The 18,145-nt window shown below is 33.6% G+C and overlaps 2 protein-coding genes across 3 annotated transcripts; one reads left to right on the top strand and one right to left on the bottom strand.

The window, feature by feature from the left end:
• The first annotated feature begins 1,678 nt into the window (after window positions 1-1,678).
• LOC18596072 (protein neprosin-like) lies at window positions 1,679-4,087 on the top strand. Its single transcript, XM_018123605.2, has 7 exons — window positions 1,679-1,846; window positions 1,945-2,031; window positions 2,377-2,583; window positions 2,706-2,864; window positions 2,948-2,992; window positions 3,131-3,277; window positions 3,411-4,087. The coding sequence occupies exons 1-7, from the start codon at window positions 1,679-1,681 to the stop codon at window positions 3,783-3,785; spliced, it is 1,188 nt and encodes a 395-aa protein (XP_017979094.1). The 3' UTR covers window positions 3,786-4,087.
• A 255-nt stretch (window positions 4,088-4,342) lies between these two features.
• Window positions 4,343-9,722, bottom strand: LOC18596071 (EARLY FLOWERING protein). 2 transcript variants are annotated; one of them, XM_088807415.1, is made up of 5 exons: window positions 8,620-9,722; window positions 7,147-8,174; window positions 5,705-5,756; window positions 4,962-5,526; window positions 4,741-4,890 (listed from the first exon to the last, which is right to left on the bottom strand). In XM_088807415.1, exons 1-5 carry the CDS (start codon window positions 8,845-8,847, stop codon window positions 4,838-4,840), a joined length of 1,926 nt encoding a protein of 641 aa, XP_088663541.1. In that variant the 5' UTR covers window positions 8,848-9,722; the 3' UTR covers window positions 4,741-4,837. The 2 variants fall into 2 exon arrangements, with proteins under 2 accessions (XP_017979093.1, XP_088663541.1); XM_018123604.2 differs by having other exon boundaries at window positions 4,343-5,526; window positions 8,620-9,718.
• Window positions 9,723-18,145: the final 8,423 nt, after the last annotated feature.

Below are 18,145 nucleotides of genomic sequence, written 5' to 3'. Positions count from 1 at the left end.
TATTTATATATGTATTTTTAATTTATATATATATATATATACATATTTTTACCAAAAAGGTAAACTAAATCTATAATATATTTAAAGAAAAAGAAAAAAGATAAATTTCTATAATTTTCTTTTCAATTTTAAACTAAGCAAATAATTAAGTAAACTAGATAAGCCCAAAATAATAAGCCCAAATCCGTAATAAATGGGTAAGTCCTCACCTCGCTTGGGCCAGAATGGTGGCCCAAATTGTCTGGGCTGCGCGGGGTGTCCCAAGCCCACTCCCTTGGTTCGTCTGGTCCTCTCCTAAACGCACCGTTTTGGGGCTCCGGGGACTCCCTTAAACGACGTCGTTTAGGCGTCGATCTTTTGAACTTTCCACTCCACTGAAACGACGCCGTTTAGACCCTAAACTCGGGTATATAAGTCTCGTTTTTGGCCTTTCCTCTCATTTTCAGATTTCATTTTCTCTCTCTAGCTGCACCCCCTCCCTTCTCTCTAAAACCCTTTCCTCTTCCACCGGCGCCGGCGTACTGCCTTTAACCGGCTGCCCAAGTGTCCCTCTTCTCTATTTCTCTCTCCCGACAGATCTCCTCTCTGCCTTTCTCTCCTTCTTCCTTCTTCGACTTCCTGCTGATAGGTCTCCCTCGTCGTCGGTCTCCCTGCCGGTTCTCCCCTACACGAATAAAAAACTTTTTCTCTACCCCTAAACTCCTCTCTCCCTCATTTTTCAGATCTAACTCCTTTTTCTTTTTTGCATTTTGTTTCTGTGGCTGGGTATTTTTTTGCTAGTAGATCTAGGATTTTTTTTGTTTTTGTTGTCCTCTCTCTTGTTCTTTGCAGGTAGCCTTTAAAGAGCCGGGTTATCCAAAAATTTGGACAACTCGGCGATGGGGTTTTGGCACCAGGGAGTTGGTGGCCAGAACCCAATCATGTGGGGTGGTTGGGGAAGGATGGGGAAGGGATGGCTGGGCGTACGCCTAGCCATCCCTTTTTTTTATATATATTATTTATTTATTTTTATATTATTTTATATTTTAGTTTATTTTATTATAATTTAAAATTATTTATTTATTATTATTATTATTATTATTATTTTTTAGGTGTCTACACCTAACAAAAAGTTTTTTATATTGTAAATTCAATGCTTAAATTCTTCGAAAATAAAAACTCGGTTCTTAATCATTTTAACATTAAATATTTTCAGTTTATCATAATAACACGTAAATCTACGTCTTAAATTATATAAACACATGTTTGAATCAATTTACTTATCGGAATGTTTAAAACGATAAGTGATAAAGATTTCCTCCTCATTTGTATAAGTAAGAAAACACAAGCGGCATCAATTATTAAGAGGTGAAAAGGCTATGCAAGATGAAAAATCTTCCTTTCTCATCCTTAATTGGATACAAATGTATATTACTAAAATTGGAAAAAAATCCATCTATACCATATTCTGCATCTTTTCTTCTTGGTAAGATGATTGCCATATACACTCCTAATTGCATTTACATTTATTTTTCCCAGATACAAATCACAGATTTGATTCCATATTAACATAGCATGCCATATATATTGGTTTCTAATGCTATAAACATTCATCAGTCAACTTTTATTTGTTTCTGACAAAATTTCCCTTCTCAAAGATCAGAAAAACTTTTCAGCCTTTTTTTTTTTTTTTAATTCGATGGATACTCGGAATCATACAAAGACCAAGCTTGGATACTGCATATTTGTCTTTGTAGCTCTCTATCACATGTTTAGCCATGTTCACGTTCAAGTTGATGGAAGGTCCATCTCCTCTGTTAGAAACATGGAGTTGGCTAAGCATGAAGGAGCAATAAAAACAATACAGGTTGTCATATACTTTGTTTTTCCCTTTTCTTTATGGTTTATATAATTATTATTTAATTAAATCTCATGGACGATAATGGTTTGTTGATTTGTTGACAGAGTGAAGACGGTGATGTAATTGACTGCGTTGATATCTACAAACAACCTGCTTTTAATCATCCTCTTCTCAAGAATCACACCGTACAGGTTCCTATCAATTCAATTTTCTCTGTGGCTTCTCCAATATGATTGCATGCATGCTACGGGGACACATTATTTACTTGTTTTGAAATTTCTTTAAATACCCACTTGAAATAGATGAATTCCTGAGGAGATTTGAACAGGTCATACAAAACATATACATGCATGCACTTAGATGATATATATGGTTTTTATAATATCAGAATAATGTATCCTCAAACATGGTTTCTTCTTTATATTTAAAAAATAACTAATAATAATAATAATAATAATAAAAGGAGTAAAGTACTCCTTTGTATTCAAATCTATTTATCTAACATGAACAAATTAAGGATTGTTGTGATTTTACAGATGAAACCAAGTTCATATCCGAGAGGAATGGAAACAGAACAATTCGAATCAGAGCTCCTTCAAGGTTGGCATAAGAATGGACAATGCCCTGAAGGAACGATCCCCATTGTTAGAGCACAAATACACAACTCTACTCGGACTATGGCATTTGTTCCTCGAAGGAAAAACCTTGACCAAGTTGCAAGTGAAGCTGTCAGAAATCATGAGGTAGCATTTCAAAATTTTCTCATTCCTTTATACCTTCATTTAGTTGTAAACAAAAGTAAAAATAGCCTAAATTTTGGTTTATATGATGCTCTTTCTTTGCTATTGATGAAAATATGATTTAGTACGCTCAAGTTTCTGCTGTTAATGGTAACTATTTTGGAGCAAGTGCAATGCTTAACGTATGGAATCCGCCAACATTTGATAACGAGTTCAGCTTAGCACAAATCTGGCTTTTGTCAGGGCCTCAAGATGAATTGAACTCTATGGAGGCTGGATGGATCGTAAGTTTTCTGTCAAGGAAAATTTCATATCCTTTGTTTTGATTAAATTAACAGCTTGGTAAACTGATACATTCATATTGCAGGTTAGCCAAGTCGATAAACGAACAAAATTATTCATATACTGGACTGTAAGTTTGCTTGATCCCTTCTGTATCTGTATCTCAACAGTGAACATTTTGTTAGAAATCCCTTCAAACATATGCTTCATATTGGTAATTTACATTACACTCTAAGTTGTCTCAAGTTGCTTGTTTGTGGAACGTTAGAGCGATGACTATCAAAGCACCGGTTGCTATAATCTTGATTGTCCTGGATTTGTGCAAACCGACAAGAAGTTTGGCCTTGGTGGAAATCTAGAACCTGTTTCCACTTATGGGGGCAAGCAATATGAGATGAGCATAACTATACATAAGGTAAAGAACATGTTATATTTATGCAAGGCTGATAAAATTTTGGTTCTTTTTCTTATGTGGGATGTGTTAAGAAATGAACCTGAGTGAGTTAGGAATATTTCAAGATAAAATGACCACAAGGAAAATGTTTCAGGACAAGCAAAGTGGAAACTGGTGGTTGAGGATACAGAACGTAGATTTAGGATACTGGCCAGGCTCCATCTTCACAGGGTTATCTGACAGGGCAGATTTTATAACTTGGGGCGGAGAGATTGTCAATTCAGAATTAGAAGGGCGCCACACCTCTACTCAGATGGGGAGTGGCCATTTTCCCAGTGAAGACTTTGGAAAAGCAAGTTTTTTCCGAAATCTTGGGTATATTGATGACTCTGGAGCTGTGAGAGATCCTGAAAATCTTGTGCCATATGCGTCAAATCCTTCATGCTATGATTTACATATACCAACCAAGAACGACTTCGGAACCCATTTCTATTTTGGTGGCCCTGGATATTCAGATAAATGCCAGTAGAGCCATTACAAAGCAACAAAATTTGATATTTACTTGCAACTTGCGCGACAAAGATCTGGTAATTTATGATAGTATGATATTTTCCTTAGAGCCAAATAAAGAATGTAATAATTTTAAGTAATAAATCAAAGGTTGGGTGGATGTTATTTAGGATTGGAATGCGGGTGAAGCTAAGAAACCACGACAAGTTCAAGTTGTAGGCATTCTTTTCAATAACCCAAAGTCCCTAACCTCGTAAGTCCAAGTGGTTGGCTTTTATAATCGCAAGTTAAGCTGTTCATGGGCAATGAAGAAACATTTGGTCTGAGTTCAAAATGCAGATCTCAATGCACTCTGAGTCTGAATTTGTTAAAGCAGGAATCACTAACATTGCCATAACCGGAAAGCACAAGTGACATGTGAGACTTTTCTTTTGATTATCTTTCTTCCAGAATTGTATTTAAAGGAGACTTGGAATGCTTGTTAATTAAAGGCTTACGGTGCAGTAGTGGTTTTCCGACGCGGCTAAGATTTGCTGCTAAAATGGCTCTTAAAGAAAAGCCAGTAAAACATAAAACTTAGAAGCAAGCATGATTACAATTAAGCAGAAGTTGATTGTTTTGCAACCTTATGTTGCCTATGTACATGTTATTAGCATATAAGAATTACTGGTACAAAACATCAAATATTTGACAAAATAATAAGAATACAGTCATTTGCCACGCAGTCTCATTAGATACAAAAACTAATCGTACTGTTTCCTTTCTTCTTGTATAGACTGGAAGATTCGAGCTGCTGATTCAGTCGCTAATCTGGAGTTATGTGGTACAACCTTAATCACCCGTGTTTGCTGCCCACTAGACCGAGCATTGTGATCAGATGCCTGAATTGTAGGTTCTGTAGGGAAAAGAGGAAGCGCATCCCCTCTAGCCCTTTCAGAGGGACTACTTGCTGTGCTTCCCTGTATTTCGCTCTCTTTTGATGCAGGCAATTTTCCAACACAATATGAGATTGCTTGACTCACCTGACTTGACATGTTGCATGAACTCTGGTGAGCTATGGTGAAGTTTACATCACCTGTTGATAACTGATTGCCCTTTAGCTGGACTCCGATAAACGGGCTCATCTGCTCAACTGCTGAGTCAGATACAGATGGATTCATAACTGGCATGCCATAATGTGGAAAGTAGGTCTGACCTATAGCAGAGTTTCCAGGAAGAATTCCAATTCCTTGTTGGTGAGAAGCTGGAACACCGTAAGCTGTGTTCAGAAAGTCCCCACCTCCTGTAGCTAGGTTCACAGGACCACAGCTGTCATAAACTGGGGCCATAAAGCCTGCAGTTGGAGGACAAGGACCTGCGTAGGGCTTGTAAACAAGACCTTCAGAAGGAGACATTACAGGAACTAACCACTGACTTCCAAATGGAGAGAAACACCAAGGAGATGTCCTGGTATTGGCAGCCAAAGGTGTTGACAAGGCATTTCCTAAATAAGGCCCATATTTAGGTTGCAGTGCAACAAGTCCTTTGCTGGTATCATCATTGGCAGAAGGAAGAGGAAGCTTTGCAACCGCATTCTCATCTGCACATTCAATGCTAATATTTGGTTTTTGAGAACTATCTTTGACTTTAACAATCAATGGCGGTTCAAGAACATAGTTAGATGGCAACTTCTTGATGGGAGAAACATCTAAAGATGGTTTGCCCATAAAAAAGGTATCTTCAAACAACATATGTGGTGACCCAGCAATCAACCTCTGAACCTGTTCCAAATTAATGCAAAGTAAATTTCCTTTCCTTCTGTTCAATCCATTAAAAGAAAAGAGAGCAAGGTAATTTAGTTTTTGTTTTACACAGATAGATCGGTAAGAAACCAAAAAATGAGATTACATACATAATTTGTTGAAATGCCTAGCAAGTCAATAGCACATTCCCGTTTACCTTTATAAGTCTATGCAACTCGAAGACTTGCACAGCAAAGACTCTTTGTTGGCTGAAAATATGGATATAACAATTAGTATCTTATCAAGAAACTTAATTTTGAGTGCATTTTGGAAGAATTAGAAGTGACACAAACAGCACATTATATTAAACATTTAACAGTGAAAGCAACTAAGAGTGGTTACATGTAGAAGACACAGAAGGTAAACTGATATAACAAGAAATGACATAGAAGGCAATACATGAACCATTAACAAAAGATATATCCCAAGAGTATCTGCAGTTTATATACCTAGTTAACAATTACCTATAACTATATTTCCTGTGACCTGAAAAACAGCATGCTCATACTGTAAAGTTTCATGCTGAAGAGAGTTTTGTCTCCAATGTGCAGGAAGGGCAATTAATTCTGCATTGAGATACAGAGAAACCTAATGAAAGTGACTTAAAATAGACCAATCTTCTTAAAATAGTTCAGATCGGAGCTTGAATAGGGTTCAAGAGTTATTTTATAGTCTCAGATTTATGGTTCTTATTTTATTTCCTGTCTCTTGAGTTTCAAGTCAAGTTTGTTTGTTTTCTATTTCCTTAATGTTTGCTAAGAGTCCAAGCACATGCTAGTTCCCAAGGGACGTAGGATTTTATTTCTGTTAGGGATACTAAGAGTCTATCTAGATCAATGTACTCCCTATCGAGGGAATTGATATACATAAGAAAACTTTCAGATTATTGCTTGTGTTTGTGTGATACAATCATCTTTAAGTGTGATTCCCAAGCAACCCTACGTACTTCTTAGGAATCTTTTCTTTTCTTCTCTTTTCTTTTACCCAATTTTCCTGATTTCTTAAGAATTTCAAATTATAATCTAACTAAAAACCCTAGCCCTTCAAGCTGTCCTGTGTTAAACAGTATACCGGAAATTTTAATATATGAATCTTTGGAATCTGGAGAGAGCCTATAAGAAGATTTCTAGTATGTCCAGAACACCCCGCTCCCAACGCACACCCACACACAAAAAAAGGCAGTTGACTGAATTATAGAAGCTGTACCAAGTTGACCTCAGTTCCCTGAGGTGTCATTAGTTGATTATTTGGTGTCGTTGCTAATTCAATCCCCTCTTTCACTGTTGCTATCAACATTGATGAATGATAGTAGCACCAGCTTTGATTTTGACAATTTCTACAGCTTGTAAAATGATAAACTAATGTGAATCCATTAATGGGATAGTTCAAACTGTTAATTAAAAAGACACATCTAAACTAAAAGACGTTAATATGGGTACAACAATAATGAATATGAAGCAAAGCTAAAATCTTAAATTAGTTATTGGTATAAAAATGCAGCTCTGCAGCTCTGCTAAACAAAAGTCAATAGACCACATACTTATGATGTTCATTAGCTGCAGCAGATGCACATAGCAACAACAAAAGAGGGATACTTACTTGACCATAGCTCTTCTTACTTTCCAGAATTGTTTTTCACCTATTATTCCCACGACATCATCAGGGCATATATCCAAATGAGATATGGACTCCACCGTGGCGGCATCTGGGACATTATTATGCCCGCCAACAACCCCAACTTCCATAGCCCCACACTTCTTTTCTTCATGGGCTTTACTTGTGTTTTCAAGCACATTTGGACTTCCATTATCAACTCCAAGTGATTGTCTCAAACAAGACTCATTTCTCACCTTGGAAGTATTTTCCCGGCACCTGCCAGATTCCACCAAAATATTTTCCCTGAAGATCATTTTGTCTTGCGTAGCCACACACTCTTGAAGCAACAGTGCATTTGGACCATCTACACTGTTCACCATATTTACTGAGCTGCTTTTATTTTCTTGGTTCAAGAAAGCATGTGGTCGTTTTAATGATTCTGAATTCTTGATTTTGGTTGGCAGGTCAGATGATGTGTCTGCCAGGATTTTATCTCTGGTTGACTGAACTGAATTAGACCTTTCCATGAGGTCTTGACTACTTCGAGATAATCTTCCATTCTCCTCAGCTTCGTTCCCAAAATATCTTCTCGACTTTTGATCTACAGAATAGTTTTCCTTCATCTGCTTTTCGTTAGCAGTTTGAAGTTGCATTGAAGAGTTCAAGTTCAATTTAGAAAAATTTTCCTGGCCTCCACTCTGCTTACTGCGACTGCAATTTCGATCTCTTCCAGACAGAACAGATGTAGGAACCCTAAGGTCATCATCGTGTCCTAGCTTCCTTAAAGAAAATTTCTTAAAGTTAGAGAAATGGAGTGGTTGCAATGGATTGCTTTTAGAAATTGCTGGGATTGGTGGTGTGGTATCCAAACTCTGGTAATCTGTAGCTTTTGTGGATTTTTTTTCTTGATTTCCTTTCATGGTATTTAGTTTAATCCCAGGGATGGAATAAGAATGAAACTTCTCAGCCAAAATTGAAGATTCGGGGGAGTTGCCGAATGGCATAAACATACTCCTTCCATTGCCACCACCCTACAAATATGAATAATTTCTTGTCACACAACATAAAATAGAAAAAAATTACATCACGCATAACTCAGAACCCCACACAGATTTTGTTCTACAAACTGAACATTCATCGGGTAGAGACGCTTGAATGCAATGAAAGAGAATATGACACTTAAAGAAGAATTTGATTGAATCTAGAACAATTGGGTGACCCACCTAGCAAATTTTCAGGAAAGACACAATAAATCCATAGAAACGTTAAGTAGGTACCAGATAATTAAGCTAGCAGTAGTAGATGCCAAGCCTTAAATCAAATCGCATCAAACTCAACAGACAGAGAAACAAAACAAAATTCTCAAGACATCAAACACAGACTACGCATATTGCTTGAGACCATTCAAACAAGGTAATTTCAAGGAGTCAATTGCATCTTATGACTTTAGGAAACCATTAAAATTAGCTAACTTACATGGCTTGATGATATTGAAGGAACCAAGCTGCTGTTACTATTTGGGGGAAGAGGCGACACGGGTAGTGATCCAGAGTTGAACCTTTGGGAAGGGATACTAAGCTGCTCATAGAGAGCCATTTTATTCCTTGGAGGTGCCCTGGGCCCTCCTCTCTCTGTATCATTCACATGAAGCCTAGGAAACATAGGACTCATCACCTTTGCCTCATCTTTTCCTCCTCTCATCATCCTTTCCAATCCTTCACCACAAAATTCCACTCAAAAAACTGGTTCTTCCACCGTCAAAACATTCCCTTTGCATCCTTTCAAGCCAAATTCAATACAGACCAAACAATTGATCCCCAGATGGCAATTGGAAAAAATTCTCACAGAGGAAACACAATCACCCAGAATCAACCTACTTGCAACAAACAAGTCTTTTAGATCAATTCAACCATCCAAAGCAGTCACTTAAGAAGAATTTAGAACTCTACCAACATCCAAAGATCACCCCACCTCAAAAAAACAGATCTTTTGACTGAACACCATAAACAACAAACAAGAACTCATGAATAATTGCTCTAACAAACACAAATGTTTGCTAACATCCAGAACCACAGCACCCCATGAAAACCAAATCTTTACTCCAATAATCGATATCCCAGAAGTTATAACAAATTAAGCTACTGATAACAACACAAAAATTTCACCACTATCCACCCCCTTACCTGCCCCATAAAAGAACCAAACTTTTAGCTCAGATTCAGATGCCAACACCACCACCACCACAATATAACAATTAACATTCCTTTCTTACAACATGAAATACCAGTAAAAGTTGTAAAGAAAAAAGAACCTAAAAAAAGAAAACAAATAAAAGTGGTATTTCAGATAGAAAGAAGAAAAAACACTGGGGGAGATAGATAATTATGTAGAAAAAGATAGATTCTGCCAGAGAAGAGGGTTGCCTTGGAATTCCACAAGAGAAGGATCTCTTCTCTCTCTTCCATCACCATGGAACCAATTAAAAAACCATAAACCAAAATGAAAGCAAAATCTGTCCGTGGGACCAAACTGGATAGAAGTCAGGAAAAAAACACCCGCTTCCCCCACTTCTCTCTATCCTTTCTAGCACTTCCTCCCGTCCCATTTTGTCCACTGCCCAACAGCAGCATAGATCCTGCCACATCATCTGCGACCCACTTTTAAAAAGATCATCTTGCTGACATGTCATATCTTCATTGGCTATTCCGTACATGAAAAAGTAAAAGAATTTGCAGGGAATAACAATGAGTCAAAAAGATTATTAAATTATTAGAGAATCGAAAGAGGTAAAAAAGTGACTGAGTCTCTTTGACATGTGAGTAATTAACGAGGCATCGTGGCTTTCACGGCCACATGTTTTCTTGCTCAAAATTTGGCCAACCCTTTTAACTAAAAATCCGTTAAAGATCGTCTTCATTCAAGCGAATGTTCTTGTCTTGCTTTTGTTTTGCTTATTTTTCTCCCCTGGCTTTTGTACGGAAACTGCCAAGGTTAGGGTTGGTTTTCACGTGGGATTTTTTAGCGTGGCTTACACGGACGAATCATGGTGGGTTGGGTGGACTAAGAAATGGTGAAGGCTACGTGAGGGATGTCCACGCTCTTTATTGGAGTTTGGGTTAAGAGATGATCTTTGCCATGAATGATAAGTGGTCGCTCGGTTGGGGGAACAAAGATTACCTTCGGCTTGCTTATGGGTGTAACTAGCTGTTTTAAATCGCACGTGACTAATTAATGAGGCTTATGTGGGTAAATCCGTAAATGTAAGGCCAAGATTGGTTTTGAGAATCAACAAAACCAACTAATCATTCAACTAACAGTAGCGTTCCGATGGGCAACCATATTTTGTGGATATGATTTTTTTTAACTTAAATGTTATTAAAAGTTTTTTATAAAAAAAAATAATTTTTAAAATTAAATTAAATCTGTTTAATAAATTTATTTTTATAAATAAATTATTTGATAAAATAATTTATAGAAATTTTATTTTTGATTAAAATTATCCTAAAAAGTATTTAATAAATAATTTTTTATTAATCATAAATTCTTTTGTTCATAATGAAAAAAGTTAATTTTATTTTTTATTTATAAAAGTATAAAAAGTATTTTTATATAATATAAAATTTATAATTAATAATAAATCATAAAAAAATGAAAATAGATAATGTTATTATTATTTTTAATAGATGACGGTATTTGTGAAACCAAAAGAAAATTTTTCTAAAAAAAAGACGTGTTTTAAAAAAAAGATGAGAGAAAGCTTTTTTTTGAAGCTTTTTCTAATTTTTTTTTTAAAAAAAAATTATTTTTTTAAGACTTTTTTTAAATTTTTATTTAATTTGATTTTTTTTAAGAGATAGAAAAAAAACCCATCCAAACAAGCACAAAGTCAAATAGTTTTAGAATTTTATTTTCTAATTTATTTATTTAGAATGAAAATTACACTTTAATGCTTACCAGCAGCCCTTAATAAATAAACAAAAAGTCGTAACTTGAGACAGCATTTAATTGTCTTTTCAAGGGGACCATAGCAAAATAATGGAATGGCATCTCTGCTACCTACATAGGCCTACAAAGTTTTTAAAGCTAAAATTTTAGACCCTTTTGCTCATTGAGGAGGACGTCTTTTTCTAAACTTTTAATTATGGAGCTTCTTAAAGTCAACTACATTTCTTATTCAAATCAAAAATCATTTTTTTTGAACAAAAAGTATAGTGTATGCTTTTATTTACTTACATATGCTTAATCAGTTATTACTAATCGTTATTTTTGGGGAGTGTAACTAATAAACCTTCTTTAAATCATGTCACCTACCCCAATGTGCCTACAAGAAGAGGAGATTGGATCATGTGTCTGAGTTGTGATTGGACTAGAGTAACTTGGTATGAAGGTCGCCTTGGTCTTAAAATTAACAAAAAAAAAAAAAAAACATATTACAAGATTTGATGATTGGCTGCTAGCAGTCTTTTCTCAAGATGACATTTCTATGAACATTAAAATTCGGATGGCATACATATGTTGGTACATATATCTGAAAGAGTAGGTGTGTGATGTTCGACTAGGTCACTAGGAGCTTCATGTCCATTCAAGAACTAAAATGGCAATGGCGGATGTGACTGCCGCAAAGCTAAAGACCTTGACACGTAGCAAGTCTTGAGAAAAGCATGCAATCATACTATAATAGGCAACAGAAAGTAAAAACTTTTTCCTTGCACAGAATCAGGCTTTGGTTATTGAGTACAGATAAACCCTACTTAAAGTATAAAGATCATTATACTTAATGTCCTTGGAGTCGAAATCACAAAGATTTAGTATAATATCAACTCTTTTCACCAGGCCGGATTGCAATAAATCAAAATAAGTCAAAGTGTTTCGCCTTTAATGGTAATCCACATGAACACCAATTTCGAATAACTCCAAATGAGATTAAATTTATTAATACTTGTAAAGCTTAATAGTAGATAGGGGAGAGGTCAATAGAATTTTATTTTATTTTTTTACTAAAAGACACCACAACACAACCAATAACACCAAAGTACATCAATCAACAACAAAGGTACCAAGCCTCTAAGTTAGGTGCAATTCACAGGGTTTATTCTTTTAAACTAATTTATAGGGTTTCCAACAACTACTGTTTAAAGTGTCACACTCAATAAAAAAAAGAAAAACAATTATTGAATAGTTTAGAAGAAGAATAAAAAATTGATTCTCAGGGTTTTGAAACCTTTTCAAAATTTTCTTCATAAAACTCTCAAGGTTTTGTGGATGATTTGTAGTAATTTTGTAGTGCTAGTTGTGCCCTCAATTTGCTGCATAAGTCTAGGCAATTGAATTAATCCCTAATTCTTGCAGGATTTTCATAACCTTTATGCTAATTGTAAAATTACCTTAGACTAATTCAGCTATTAAATTAAGTCCCTAAAGTTCTCAAATTCTTTCAATTAGGTCCAATTTAATTAACCCATTTTCACATTCTCAATTAACTTTTGTTTAATGTGTATGACTTATTAGGTACTTAACATGTTGACAAGAAATATTAACTACAATCCAAGTTAAAACTAGGATTAGCTAAATCAAACTCTTTTGCATTCATCATTAATTCCTAGTTGATTAATTCATACTTATAACTTAAGATTGACATATAACAGTGCATCATGACTATTTAAATATTATGAAAAGTCATAGTGGTTAGACTCTCTCTTTCATTACAAAGTCTTGTAATGTAATAATTATCCCTTCATCATCTAATATCTCGATAAGACTTGAAGCATGTTGCAGTATCTACTTTAATTTTGTCTTTGCCATTTTAGTACTTTATTCTAATAATCAAACTCATCATAAGAGTGTAGACAAACTCATTTGTTGACATCTCTAATTGACTAGGCCTACAACTTCCATAAGTTATTACTTATCAAGACATAATGGGATATTCCCCTTATATTCACTTAAGGTAATGAATCCTCTATAAATCATTGACTTACCATCATATATTTTATACTATACCTAATATCCATCCTTTTTTAGCATTTTGGGCTAGGACCACTTTAATCAGTATCAAAGCATAGCACTCGAATCATACGTAAGGTAACCAAATGATCTTAAGTCTAAGGATCACTTATACATTTGTAACATGAGATTTATTTCATAAACATTTGAGTAACATACCAAATGAAATTCTCACGATGAGTTATATTTAGTGAACTTGTTCTTATAATAAGCATCCACATGTTAGTTCAAGTATTCGCATGCTTTAATTTATGAGATCGATTGTTTACTTATAAGTGAGAAACATAATCATATACCAGTTTCTATGTTTTATTAATATCGAATTTTCTAATAAAAATTTTGAATAGGAATGGTTGAGGAATAATATTTTGATGTAATAAGATTCTTATAACTATAACTCCTAATGATACTTTTTGCAAAGTATATAACACTCCATAAACTTTATTTCAACTAATCAACTTTTACAAAATTTTTAGAAACAATGAAAACCGTTAATAAATGATAAATGTTTAAATACAAGTTCTAGCTTTGCATAACCAACAGATTTCCTTGCAGGACATACAACTACACTATCAGCAAGGCCTCAAATGTTCAGACTGGTAGTTAAGAAACATGGTTTCCTCCACAGAATGGATCAAGATAAATTATGAAGGGATCTATGATGGAAAGTTTGCTGAGGTAGGCAATGGAATTATAGCAAGAAATGGATAGGGTCAAATATTGGCAGGAATAGGGAGGGCAATGAATGCTAAGGACAACAACTAGCTCAAGCTCTGGCACTAAAAGGAGCTCTATTAGCTACTAGGGAAAGTTGGAAGAGTTTTTCTTGTCAAAGGTGGTGCTTATGAAATAGAAAGGAAGGGTATACCCAAGTTTTGGACGATTGCTCCCATTTTTTCCAAATGTTAAGTATCCTTTGCAGAAGTTTCAGGAAGCAAAAGATTGGTTTCATTATGCATAAAGCTAATAAAGCTACTTACCGGGTGGCGAAGCAGTCGCCAATCGAGACGGGGGATGCGCCTAGATGGGTGGGTCAATAGATGTCCATCCTCTTTGGTGTTCATTGTGTGTTATGATTGTCTCCCTGTGCCTCCTTTACGTTGAGGGTCATGAGTTGCAAGGCGAAGTAGGATTTCAGCTTTGGAGGGTTGGGATAAAATATTATATATTTTATATAATTAAAGGATGAGTAGAAGACACTAAATAGAACCCCTTTGATAAAAATATATGGTAATTAAAAAGCATGTGAAAAGTAATTGGATAAAAAATGTAATTTTTTTCATAGAGTGAAAAGTATATAATTTCAAACATTATTGTTCATATCGCCTATAAAGAATTGAACAAAAATTAAAATCTAATTAATAATTTTGTTTAAAAATATAATATAAGTTGCTAAAAGGGTGATTAAGAAATAAAAGAAGAAGAAAAAAAGTTGCATCCATAATTGATTTTGTATGCAAAATTAAAAAACCTAACAAATCCTTCCTGGTGAAAATGAAGGCCCATTATACCGAAAAAGTCCATATGGCAAAACCAAAGAATTAGCCCATTTCACTGGATCAAGGTTGGGCTCTTACTTATGGTATTATCCCAAAACACGCTATCATCTTCAATCCAAGTAGCTACTTTCATTCTTTCTTTTTTTCCTAAACAAGGCATGCGAAAATAAAACTACAAAGAAAATCATGAGCATCCAAAAGAAGAGGAAAAAACTTCACAAAAAGGGTTTAAAGTAATGAAAATCCCACACCCAAAGCATAAATTCTAGAGAAGGAGATTCAAACTTGTAATTTGATTTTTGACCTTGACTTGTTCAATTGCATAGTGTACTTTGTATAAAGCAGTGTTCTTGAAATTTCTCAAAACATAAAAATAACGCTCAATGATACATATACTTATTAATAAGCCAAATGTTTAAGTGTAAAAAATTTATTATGTTAAGAAATATAATATAACTATTTTCTCACTTGATTATTTAATTCCATAATAGGTATATTAATTTATCTTCTTTGCAAAAATTAAGTTTGAATTCCCTTTCTATAAAAAAATTTAATATTTTATAGAGTTTTATTTTTATAAATATTATGATTAAAATCACTAGTACTTAAATTTTCATTTTTTCATTAAACTTGATATTATTTTTATTTGAGATTATTTCATAATCCATTTATAAAAAAAACAAAAAGATTTATTTTTTTTAATATATATATATATATATATATATATATATATATATATATATATATATAAACCAAAGTAAGCCCATTAAATGCTTTAACGACGAAATAATTTGTTAAGAAATCATCTCATTTGGCATTGTGATTTTGAGTTCTTAACAAAATATCTATTTCTTTCTAAGTGTTTTGTTTACTTTAGAATTAAATTTAAATTATTAGTGCCAAAAGCCAAAAGCTTGATTCTAGCTATGATGTCAATTTGACAACTTAAAAAAAAAAAACACAAAATTTTGATTGAGATTGGAGGCAAAAGAGACCACTAAATTACTCCAACATTTCAAACTTCATGAATTTAGTGTAATACAATCTTTAATAATATAAAAATAACTCAATAAAATATTAGAATTTTTTTATAAAAAGGAAATTCAAACTTAATTTTTGCAAAGAAGATAAATTAATATACTTATTATGGAGTCAAATAATCAAGTAAGAAAATATTTATATATATTTCTTAACACAATAAATCTTTTACATTTAAACATTTAGTTTATTAATAAGTATATGTATCACCTACTCATATATTTGTATTTTTAAATATTTTTTAATGTAATTCCTAAATACCTTAATTTTATTCAATTTAGTTCATGTACTATATATTTTTATTTAATTTAGTCCCTATAATATGGTATAGATTTTTTTCTAAAATTTTTTTTCTCAATCCACTATGCCACATGGCACTACCATGTCACTATGTCAGTGCCATGTGAGATTACCACATCATCATATTAGTACCATATGGCATTGTCACATCATCATTCAGTGCCACATGGTACTACCACATCAACAAATCTACCACGTCAACACCATATTAGTGCTAACGTCATTACTATTAATGACAAAATTAGACGACGTTAGGGAAGGGACTAAATTGTTCCAAATTCCTAAAATCGATGGACTAAATCGATCCAATTTTGAGTGCAAGGACTAAATCGATGAAAATGCATGAGTACAAGAATTATTTGGGTACTTTGATCTAAAACAATACACAAGCTTATTAAAGTGAGCTTCATGCACTAGAAAATGAGGGTAGAGCTAAATTTTTGTAGTCACACTTTCTTCACACATAGATGCTTTTCTTCTAGACATGTTCCTGTGCATTTTCTTTGCATTCCATCTAAACATATTATCCAAATGCCTATGTAAACATTCTAATTGACACACATTGAGAAAATCTTGTATTACGTAAACTATATATAACTAATTTTATTTACTAGTTGTCTTGTATTATATTATAATTCTAATTAAATATTTTATATAATTAATATCTACTAGTAAGATTAGTCTTGGTAAATAAATGGTTGGTGTGCTCATGAAATAGCAATCTACATAGCTTTGTACACTCATAAACAATTTGATATCCTTTAACAATTGAAACTAAAGGATTGAAATTGTAAAGACAAAGTTTATAGCTTGAAGTATGACTTAGATGTCACTTTTCAACAGAGGTGGTTTTTCTCAACTAGAAAGCTTCCTTAAGAATATCGAAGCCAAACAGTTGTATGCTGCCATTAGTGTTTTCGTAATGAGATGTATTCTAAATAAGCTGGTCCAATTACATTCCTTCTCTTTTTTTTATTTTTGTGTCTCTCGCCATATTATGAAGATAATGTGTGTCTACAATTGACAAAGGAAAAGGTCTCTTGCGAAAAAAGTCATGGTAAAGCAACAACTTATAGTGACTTATAAGATCAACAACAACACTAAATTCCCTGAGTGCACTTCGACCTCTCCCTCTTCCAAATTTTTTTCCTTCAAGATCCATGAGAGTTAATGAGTTAAAGGAAAAAGACTAGAAAGGTAAAAGATCAACAACACCAAAAAATTCCCTTCTTGCCTTTCGACTTCGCCTTTTTTCAAATTTTTTGCTTTTAGGATCCATGAGAGTTAATAAGATAATAGGATTCATGAAAGTTAATGAGTTAACGAAAGAAGAATGGAAAAGTATAGTCGATAGATCAGAAAAAGTAAAGTTCAACAGTAAAAAGAGTAAATGATATAATCGATAAATTAGAAATTGTTAAAGTTCAACAAGGTTATGGAGCAAGTAAAAAATTAACAATTAAAACCAGCACTCACATCCCACCACTTTTTCCTCAATGTTTTCAAAAAAAAAAATTTGACAAACAATTTCAAAGATTTCTTGAGGTACTTAAAAAGTTGCACATTAATATTCCTTTTGTTGAAACTTTGGAACAAATGCCAAGTTATGTTAAATTCTTGAAAAACATTCTGACCAAAAAAAGGAAATTGGAAAAGTTTGAGATAGTTGCTTTTATTGAAAAGTGCAATGCTATAATCCAAAATAAGCTTTCATAAAAACTTAAAGATTCAGGGAGTTTTTATATTCCTTGCACTATTGATAGTTTTAAAATTTCTAAAGTTTTATGTGATTTAGGTACTAGTGTTTCACTAATGCCTTTATCTGTTACCAGGAAACTTGGATTTAAGGAGATACAACCTATTACAGCTACTTTGCAATTAACAGATAGAACAATCAAGCACCTAATTGAGATTATAGAGGATGTTTAAGTTAAAGGTAGGCATCTATACATTCTAGTTAACTTCATTGTGCTTGAAATTGAAAATGATGTTGAAATTTCTTTTATTTTGAATAATCTATTCTTACCTACAATTGGAGAAATTATTGATGTGAAGAATGGTAAAATAATGTTCAAAATTGGAGAGGAGAAAGTAGTATTTAATTTAATTTGTTCAATGCAACTCAGTACCCTTATATAGATAGTTGCCATAAAGTGGATTTA

Source organism: Theobroma cacao, chromosome 6 (genome assembly GCF_053813885.1).
Source record: "Theobroma cacao isolate CCN51 chromosome 6, ASM5381388v1, whole genome shotgun sequence".
NCBI classification, from domain to species: Eukaryota; Viridiplantae; Streptophyta; class Magnoliopsida; order Malvales; family Malvaceae; genus Theobroma; species Theobroma cacao.
Note: the sequence above shows the minus strand (reverse complement) of the source record. Positions and strands in the feature narration are given on the sequence as shown.